The sequence below is a fragment of the Diplotaxodon limnothrissa genome, linkage group LG7 (assembly GCF_057381915.1).
Source record: "Diplotaxodon limnothrissa isolate DT_005_m linkage group LG7, D_limnothrissa_male_GT1.1, whole genome shotgun sequence".
Lineage (NCBI taxonomy): Eukaryota > Metazoa > Chordata > Actinopteri > Cichliformes > Cichlidae > Diplotaxodon > Diplotaxodon limnothrissa.
The window spans coordinates 56,165,395-56,175,344 of record NC_140602.1 but is presented as its reverse complement, the minus strand read 5'-3'; the positions used below and the strand labels follow the sequence as shown (position 1 = coordinate 56,175,344).

General features: G+C 43.3%; 1 protein-coding gene across 1 annotated transcript; it reads left to right on the top strand.

Annotated features, from left to right (window-relative positions):
* Positions 1 to 959: 959 nt before the first annotated feature.
* LOC146629294 (zinc finger protein 703-like) lies at positions 960 to 3,562 on the top strand. The gene is made up of 2 exons (XM_085358475.1): positions 960 to 1,202; positions 2,015 to 3,562. The coding sequence occupies exons 1-2, from the start codon at positions 960 to 962 to the stop codon at positions 3,560 to 3,562; spliced, it is 1,791 nt and encodes a 596-aa protein (XP_085214601.1).
* The last annotated feature ends 6,388 nt before the right edge of the window (positions 3,563 to 9,950 follow it).

Sequence of the window (9,950 nt, the reverse complement as noted above, 5' to 3'; positions counted from 1 at the left end):
TGTGGGTAACTGATATTTATATATTTTATTTTATTTTTTTATTTTATTGCTATGTCTGGTTTTATTACTATGTGCATATTAGTATTGTACAGCACTTTGGTCTACCAGGTGTGTTTTTAAAGTGCTATATAAATAAATGATGATGATGATGAATTAATCAAATAATTCTACGAATAATTATTTAATCATCAATTATTTATTTCCCAATTTAATAAACTCGGGACACATTTAATTAAATATTTCATAACTTATTCGTTTAATTCATTTTTGGCACTCGTGGCTTTCCATATCCTCCACATACTTGAAAATGATATTTCAGTATAGTATTTGAGTAAATATACCCTGTGACACCACTCCCCCCCCACGGATGATCATATAAACAAATCAAAAGAGTAACGATCGTCACTGGCAGACCGAGGTGGCTCCGCCTTCACGAACGTCCTCCCCGCCCCGCTTATTACCGATGCGGCCACCCAGCGGACGGACGGCGGCTGCTGCACTTTGAAGTCCGCCAGTTGTGATCAGTGAGCTGCTGAAGTCCTGCACGGAGACACGCAGTGGGACGTTTCCCGAGCACTCGGATTCTCAAGTGGCTCTTTTCTCGTTTGCGCCTTGCCAAAAAGGACACCGTGCTCTTTTTTGTGGACTTTATTATTATTGTTATTTATTTATTTATTTTGTGGGGTTTGAAGTCGGAATACAGGAGACGTGTTTGGGACGAGGATGCTCCAAATGAAGTAGCGCACTGGGGCTGAAAGGCTTCTCCGTCCTTCGGGACATTTAAGGACGGCCGTCTGTGTTTCATGTCCGCTGGATTATATTTACCAAACCCATTTTGAATCATTATTTTTATTCATTATTATTTTTTATCCTTTATTTTATTATTACTATTTTTTATAAGTTTTTTTTTTTAAATAAAGTAACGCACGTCCACGGCCACCCCCTGCGCCCTCTCTCCAATGAAATATCTCCCTTCAGGATCAGCTGTTGATCGAGTTAGCGCGCGGATCGAGCTCAGTGAGACCAGCGTTCCTAAGAAGTCCCGTCCCGGTGCTGCGCTCTCTTTGTTGACCCCTCTGGACCCACTTCGACAGGCAAAGCGGCTTCCTATCCGAGTTATCAAGATGTTGACGGCGCACACCGGACACTTGCTACACCCGGAATATTTACAGCCTCTAACACCCGCACCAGTGAGCATCGAGGTATTTATGGACTTTTTTTTAAATTTATTTATTTTTTTAGCGTTCCTTTGTAGAGAGGACTGTTCTTACACTGCAGATCTGTGGATATGTCGCAACACAGGGCTGAAATCTGCTATGACAACAGATAAAAAAAATCCCGCATTTGCAGGGAGCTGATAATATGCTGTGGTCTGTGTTTTTTAACTCCACACGCTGACACACACACGCGCACTGCGATAAACTGATATCTATTTAATTCTATTCGCAATTTACTCCAAAATTAAAAACTGATTTGTTGATAAATTGTTAAAGTTAATGAAGATTTGTTTAGATAATCAAATCCTTTTCTTGCTTTTGTTGTCTGCTAACATGTGATGTAATAATTATTATTATTATTTTCACTTAAGTGAATAGCTTTTTTGTATTAACCTACTTTAGTGTCTAAAAGAAGCCATCCCACCTTCCCAGAGCACAGGGTGAAGTTCTCAAATGTCAGATGTTTTCCTAAAGAACAAAGGCACTGAGTGCAGTGTAATCGATGTTACAGAAGGGCATTTTTTTCTTTGTTTTTATGCTTTAAAAATGCTGATTTATTTGTAATCATCTGAAGCTTAAAGCTTAAACACCCCCCCCCCCCCCCCCCCCCCCCCCCTGACTTCTAGGAAGTTACAAAGACCCCTCTGGCATTTTATGCACAGAGCAATAAAGCATTTGGTACATAATAACTGTCAGCAGGCCTACACAAAGTCACACAAAACTTCTGGGTGTTTTGTTGTTTAGTTTTTTTGGAAAGCTTTAAAAAATGTAGTAAAACTTGTTTAATTTTGTTGTAGCTGGATGCAAAGAAGAGTCCCCTTGCCCTGCTTGCTCAGACCTGCTCTCAAATTGGTAAACCGGACCCTCCTTCTTCCTCCAAGCTCAACTCCTCCTGCAGTCAGGGGGACAAGGAGCCCAGCAGTCGGTCATCTGTCTCCAGCCTGAAGCTCGGCGAGCACCGCCACGCCCTGGAGGACAAATCCAGCTTCAAGCCCTACAACAAAGGCAGCGGTGAATGTCGCAGAGACGGAGCCACCAGCAGCAGCGGCTCCGGCAGTGACAAAGTCGGCTTCAGGGTGCCCAGCAGCAGTAGCACTACCGCTAATGGAAATTCAACCAGTGGCCAGCAGTCCTATCCGCCTCACGCTGTGTCGCCCAGCTCCAGAGCCAGGAGCAGCACCCCACCGGGACATGCTCAGCAGCTTTCCAAACAGAGCCACTCTCCAGGTGGACAGCACGCCCCACACTCCCAGAGTCCCACTGGTGAATCTGCACGTGACCAGAGCAGTCCCACCAGCACGAGCAGCAATAATAATAACAACAATAACATAAATCCCAAAAAAGACGCTGAGGTAAACAAGGCCAGCTCGGACAGCCCGCACCACGCTAACTCCAGTCACGTTCGGGCCAGCACAAACTGCAGTAACGGAAGCTCTGACGGAGGCTCCAACCATGACGCAGGCAAAGCAGAGCCCACCCAGCCTAACCTTGGCCCTGGACACATTACGCCCATTTCTCCTTATAAGACCAGCCAGCCGCTCTTCCCTCTGCCTTCCTCAAATATGGGCTACCATGGATCTGTAGTGGGGGGCTACGCAGGCTACCCATCCCAGTTTGTTCCTGGGCTGGACCCGACCAAGTCGAGCCTGAGCGTGGGCAGCATGGGCGTACCAGGAAAGCACCCAAGCTCCAGCCCTCTTACGGGCGCCTCCCCTCCCTCCTTCATGCAGGGTTTATGCAGGGACCCCTACTGTCTAAGTTACCCAAGTGTATCCCATCTTGGTGGAAGCAACTGCAACTCCTGCATCCACGACCCTTCCTCCACCCTCAAATCCAGCTTCCCCCTGGTGTATCCCTCCCACCCCCTCCACTCTCTCCACCAAAGCTCCTTGTCATCCAGTGCATCCTCCTCCCTCTCTCATCCCCTCTACACGTACGGCTTCATGCTCCCCAACGATCCCCTGCCACACGCTTGCAACTGGGTCTCAGCCGGAGGGCCGTGCGACAAGCGCTTCGCAACGTCAGACGAACTCCTGGCTCACCTCCGCACGCACACAGCCCTGCCGGTGGGGATGGACAGTAAGCTGCTCTCTGCTTCCTCCTCAGGGCCTGCCTCCTGCCACCTTCACCTCCCACATCAGAACAGTCCAGGCTCCATGCACAGCTCTCTTTCTCTCAGGGCTCCCCCCAGCCTGGGTCTGGCTCGCTATCACCCCTACAGTAAGGTCCATCTCCCCTCTGGACCCTCCTCCATCTCCCTGCACTCTCTGCCCACCACAGGTCCATACTACCCTCATTACGCACTCTACAGTCAAAGACTGGGGTCTGCGTCGGGATACCAGTGATGCACCACCTACTTAAATCTTTAGAGGAATGGTTCAACGTGTTGGGAAATAATGCTTATTTGTTTCCTGGCTAAGAGTCAGATGAGAAGATTGACGCCGCTGGCGAATTTCTATTTTAAATATGAAGCCAGTTCATTTAGCTTAGCTTAGCATGGAGAAGGGGTAAAATACTGAACGAGCTAGCAGAGATTTTAGCTGAGGAGCAGGTTAACACGTGCCCCTCACAGAGTTCACTCCATCTTCAGCCTGTACGCTAAGCTTAGTATCTGCTGGCTGTCGCTTCATATTGAGTGTGTGTGTTCATCTGCTCAGCCAGGACGTTAATAAGCGCCCTCCCCAAAACGTCTTGATGGTTACTTTAACTTTAATCACTGCAACTTGCTGCTTCCTTTGACTTCGCAGCAGCTTCAAGTGGAACTGGGAGGGACTTGCGACTCCTGGATTTTAACTTGAGAGCATCTTCAACTTTTTTTTTCTTGGTTCTTTATACATTATCTGTTTATACAAGATTTCTTGTTTCAAACCAGGACCTACTGCTAAAATTCAGTGGACACGCAGCTCTTGCATGTCTGCACATTGCTCGGATGCTTCTGCAGCAGGCGCAACTGCTCTGAGAGGACACTTGCCGCCCTGTGGACTCGCCTGATTGATGGATGGACGCTGCGTGACAGCTCTGGGATTTTCAGGGTTCTCGTTGCAAATGTTGATGATGATGATTTTGAAATGGCAGCGAGCTCCAGCATCGGGATCGGTGTTAGTGTGACTGCAGTGGCTTTCTCCCTGCATCAGATGCCTGTAAGCTCAGCGCAGTGCACACACTTGGTTTGCCCCCGTGGTTTGTGATCATCTGTTTTGGTTCCTTGTTTTTTTTTTTCTTTTATTCCTACGGAGAACTTGTATTTATTTTATAAAAGGGGAGCTGACTGTAAACTTTACCACATAAATCTCTCCTCGTTTTCAAGTGCACACACGGCAGGTGTGGAATGCATTGTGTCTTAAAACTTCTCCGAGAATGAATGTTACAGTCACATCTCTCTCCGAGCTCCTCGCCTCTTTTGATTGTTTTTATTTTCACACGGCAAATCGACTGAGATGTGATATTTTTTGTAAACTTGGAGCACCCTGTGGTGGGATCCAATGAAAGGGGAGGTCATATTTTAGTAAATAAATAACACTGAAGATGTATATTTTGTTGTCTTCATTTCTGATGTGAATGGCTTTCAGTCAAAGATTTCTCTTTATTAGCTTTTTGTAGTGCATTTGTTAACCCAAGGTTTAATTCACTGTGTTGCCTTTGTTGGAAATACTTGACAACCAACACCTGACAAATGATATTTCTTGATTAATAACAAGACGTTTACTTATGTCAGCACTTCTCAGAAAAATCAGTACCGACAAGAAAAGTGTCCGAAACATTTCCCAGACCAGTTCTGCCACTTTGCAGATTCCTGCCTTTTAAAGGAAAAACAAGTGAAGTGGTGAAAGGCAGGCGTAAACCCTTCTGAGCATATATGTCAGCGAGGCGACAGTATAGGTGATCCAGATGTGTACAGGCAGCTATTCTTGCAGCGAAAACAGTTACTTGATTGACGACGTCGGGTGTGCTTTACCGTTGAGCTCCAGCTTATTCCGTGTCAACCTCAAGCTAAAGCATCCTGATTTAATGCTCCCAGATTTAGCGTTCAAGTGCGCTTCGTGAAAAATGGCGACATTTGTGCCTGTCGAGATGTAATGTATATACACTGTAGCCACTAGCAGCCGCTTTCCGTGCGATCGAGACGGAGCCCTGACAGTTGCTCAGGTTACCGCAGCCAGCGCGTGATTGGCAGCAGTAATATGCCATTTCCTAGCAACATGACTCCGTGACACCCTTGGCAAAGTATAGATGACCCATGCTGGTCAATCACAACTCTGACAAGGCTCCCAGAGGGGTCAAAGCGGCCTGTAACAAGAGAGAGCGCTCCTGTTTCAGTGGTCTGACTTGCTGTTGTGGGGCTGTCTGAGTTCGGCAGCCCCCCCCGAGTGTTTTGTGTTGTCAGATATGCCCCAGAAAACAGACACTCTTTAGTTTATTAGCTCTAAGAAATAAGTTGGCAGTTGTTACCAGTTAAGTTTCACTTCTCTCTTTCAGTGCCAGACTTCAGGATATTTTGAGTTGTTTTCGTTGGATTTCTCTCCACATTTCCTCTTCAGGTGTTATCAGTCACTTGTGTTTACTGTAGCAAAGATGCTATGGCGTTGGATTGGGATGCCACCTATTGGTGACCAGTGATATCTGTATGTTACCAGGAGGCAACATCACCTGCCTCTGTGGTAATCTTCTACTCATTTGCTTGAAAATGGTTTAAGTAATGTTAATGAAATTATTCAAGAGGCCAGAAATGGAAAAAGGCCACGCACGCCTTTCTTTTTGCTGAAGGGTAGTAACCCAGTTTTTTATTTCTTTCGGAGGTGAAAACACCTCTCAACATTTTGTCATCCCAAATTTAGATTTAACCCTTTCCTTGTGAAATGTATCACCTCAGTTTAATATTAAAGATCAGTTATAAATTTGAGGTCACAAAATATCAGCAGATCCACTTTATATTAGTTTAGGGTAGCAAAAAATGTTAGGGGGTTCAACCCCCAGTGGATGTTTAGCTCATTCTACAACAGTGATAATAACTCATTCACCACCACAAGTTATTAAAAAATATAGAGCGGCTTTTGGCAACTTCTAATTACGTTTGTAATATCCAATCTGGTGTTTAAACACATTTACAGTCTTCAGATATTAAGGTTTAAATTACACTATGACTTTATATTTACTAATGCCGAGGCAAACTGAACCAGTCCAGTGCTGTGATATTATCACAGGACACTGAGGGGGTGTTTTGCAATGAATCCTGGTGACACTGGTAATTTGTTTTTCCTAGTGGCCCCATGAGGTTAGTATGTTTGATTTAGAGCAACTCAACTCCTATGGGATGAATTACCAAACAATTTTCTACAGACAATAACTTTTCTGCGGTGACCTGGAGGTGAGACAAACAGCATCATTACACAAAACAAAACAAGACGAAGAACACGGTTTCACGAAACAAAAGCATTCAGGATATGTTTCCATTTTATTGTTTTGTGAAATATTCTTTATTTATTTCTAATTTTTCATTTTAGGTCCACCATACCTTGAAGCCTGTTTAGCTAGCTTACAAAAAACAAACAAAATTCTCTGTAATTTAATATATAGATAAAAGTTTAGATCTAAATCAACTAATTTAAATAAGGCAAGTGACATTCAATTAAAATTTACTTATATAGCACCAAATTGTAACAGTCACTTCAAGTTGCTTTTTTATATTGTAAGGTAGAGACACTAAAATCATGTAGAGAAACCCCCAACATCCAGCCAACCATCTATGAACAAGCACTTGGAGACAGTGAGAAGAGAAAACTCCCTTTTAACAGGAAGAAATCTCTGACAGGATTTTCATTATAAAAACACAGAAAAATGCTATGAAAATAATTCAGTAACCACAGAGGTCTTGAGTCCCGCCCAGCTCTTAAAAAAATAACCGCATTGTAATGGTTTTTTAAATCTAATTTTAAACGAAAAATCTAATTAATATGTGCAATAATTCTAATCTCAACTTTTCTTCTTCAGAAACTCACAATCAAATGCAACAATACAAACAGTTTAAGATGCTAGCATTAAACCATCCTTCCACTTGTTTGGCCAGTTGTACCGTTTATTTAACATTAAATATAAAAAAATGTCAAAATGCATTATCATAAATTACTGTTAGTTTAAAGAAAGAATTAATAAATATTGCACTATAGTAGATTCCAGAGAAATCACACTGTTTTGTTGCCAGATTTTTTTTTTTTTGCTTTCTTGTGCCTGCAGCACTTTACCCTCTTCTACCCACATATGAAAATCACTAGACAGCGATAAAGACATCTTATTCCACTGATGTCTTGATGTCCAAGTTTGAAGTCAATAAATGTGTGGAAAAAAAAGACTCACTGCATGAATGAGTCAGTAAATGAAGCAGTGAATGATGGTTAGGTTATGGTTGATCTTTCCACGAAGGAGCGTGACTGTTCCCCTCTATCAGCCCATCGCAGCAGCTGCACCATCACTTGCAAAGCCAACAAACCACGTGCACAACATTTCTTCTTTCTTCAGCGATGGCCCTCACACCAAGGCTTTCTAGCTGCAGGATATTACAGACAGCAACCCTGACTGCAACTAAATAACATGAATTAAGAAGCTAGACGGTCTCAGTTAGCGTTAGCTAGCTTGGTTAGCAAAACCATTAACAAACATACAGGCTAATTAGCGCCACGTAACAGACTAATGAAATATTTCAGTTTTATGGTAAATTCTAGGATGGTCTGCACCACATAGCACATCACAGTATTATTCAGATAAACCATTAAAAATGCTCCAACATAGTGGATGAGGCCTAGCAGACACATGACCGCACTATCACCTGTCAGTCAATGCGGTCATGCACCCAACTCCAGTATTCAGATGGATGTGTTGTTAACAAAAAACAACAAAAAAACTCACTGAGATGTGTTACACATGGGAAGACTATACATAGAGGCCAAAAATTGTATTCAGGTTGTTAATATGCTTTTTTTTATGCTGTATAGTTGAACGTTTTAACATGGGAGTCTAAGGACAATGACTCCATTTAGCAGCCAGCCTGAAATGGCACCGAGAGGATCTTCTGCATTGGGTTCATGTTTTTTATCTCTGGAGAGTACCACTTGGCACAGCTCATTGACTGTATAAAAGTCAGTGAACACAGTCATGTGTGCGCTGACTTGCAGCAACCTCACAGAGCTGCTGACTGTATGAAATCTTCATAGAAAGGGACACAATGTTTACAGTTTTTGCATTTTAAACATTGTAAGCATACTTTACTTATTAACCACTGATTCAGGTTTGTTTTGAGTAGTCGTTATATTTATTTCTTTTTTCCTCAAACCTTTTTTGGGGGGACGAAATGTTCTGTGCAAAGGGAACTGAGAAGCAGCAGGAGGGGAGATGGAGGGCACCCACTGACTATTACATCTATATTTAAACAATATGGTTTACCCATGGTTTCATCCATCACATAACAGCGCTGCTTTTCCAATGTGTTGGTTGCAGACATCTTTGTTTTCTTTTTAAATTTAGCACTCTAATTTAAAACCAGTGTTGCGAACACATTTCGCTGTAATGTATAAAAAGCCTTCTGGTATTATTCTGGTTGATATAAGTGAGTCCTTGGAGCAGCCTGACAGCCCTGATGATTAATGGTGACAGACTGTGGAGCTGCCCCTTCATTACATGACAAGCCTCTAACCTCTCTATCAGCCCAAACCGGTGCAGGTGAAACACTGGGAGAAATTAGATTTTAAAAATGCAGATTTTTTTTTAATCGATCGATTGATCTCCAGAATTTTTTGTTGTGTCTTCTCCTTTGATGTCAGACGCTGTGAAATTTCCTGCATTAAAATCATTAGGCGTAGTCACAAATTACAAACATCTGCCCCGATGCTTCTTTTCTGACTCGTCTCTGAGTTACAGATCACACACTGTTTCCCAGAAATGGACTCCTCTGCTTTCATTTTGTCTTCTCTCCAACTTTATCACTTCATCCATCATCCGACTATGAGGGCTTTTCAAGCAGTCCAAAAATAAAGCGGACACAGATGTCAGCCATGCTGTACTGATGTTTCTAAACCACCATAAACCCATCACTTACATCCACCCACGGGCTGGGAGAAATGTTGAAAATACACTTTTCTTGCTTAAAGAAGAAAGAATAAAAGCTCTGTCACCCCATCCACTACACTACTACTCGTATGTTAAATTACCCACATCCAACAATAAATCTGCCTGCACTGGAGCAGGTATTTTTATTTCTGGAAAAAAAGAATTACTGAGACCTCTCTTGCCTTATGGCTTTTTTTTTAAGTCAACAGAATGAGTTTAGTGGTGTACAAGAGGGCAAATGCAATTATGGCTTCTCTGCTAATGTGCATGGCCCCAGCTGGTTTTTATCTGGCTGAGCTGTAAGGGCTCCTAGATCAGTTGTCAGCTCTCATGCATCATAAACCCAGTGCTTAACAGAGAAACGTGCTTTGGCAGTGACCAGTGGAGGCCTGGAGGCCAGCAGCGGCTGCCGGTGGTTTTGGCACATGGAGAGAGGGGGACACGATCCTCTGCCTTCCGCATCTGGATCCTCACAGCCACATTCTCTCATTCCTCGTGGTTTTTACCCTCTTCACGAACACAACACGCCATAATTGGCTAGTGTAACCCATAGCAGACGCCACACCGGAGACTTTGGGAGGTCAAAGAAAAGGCTCCAAACTACACACATGTGGACGGCAACATAAAGCAAGGCAG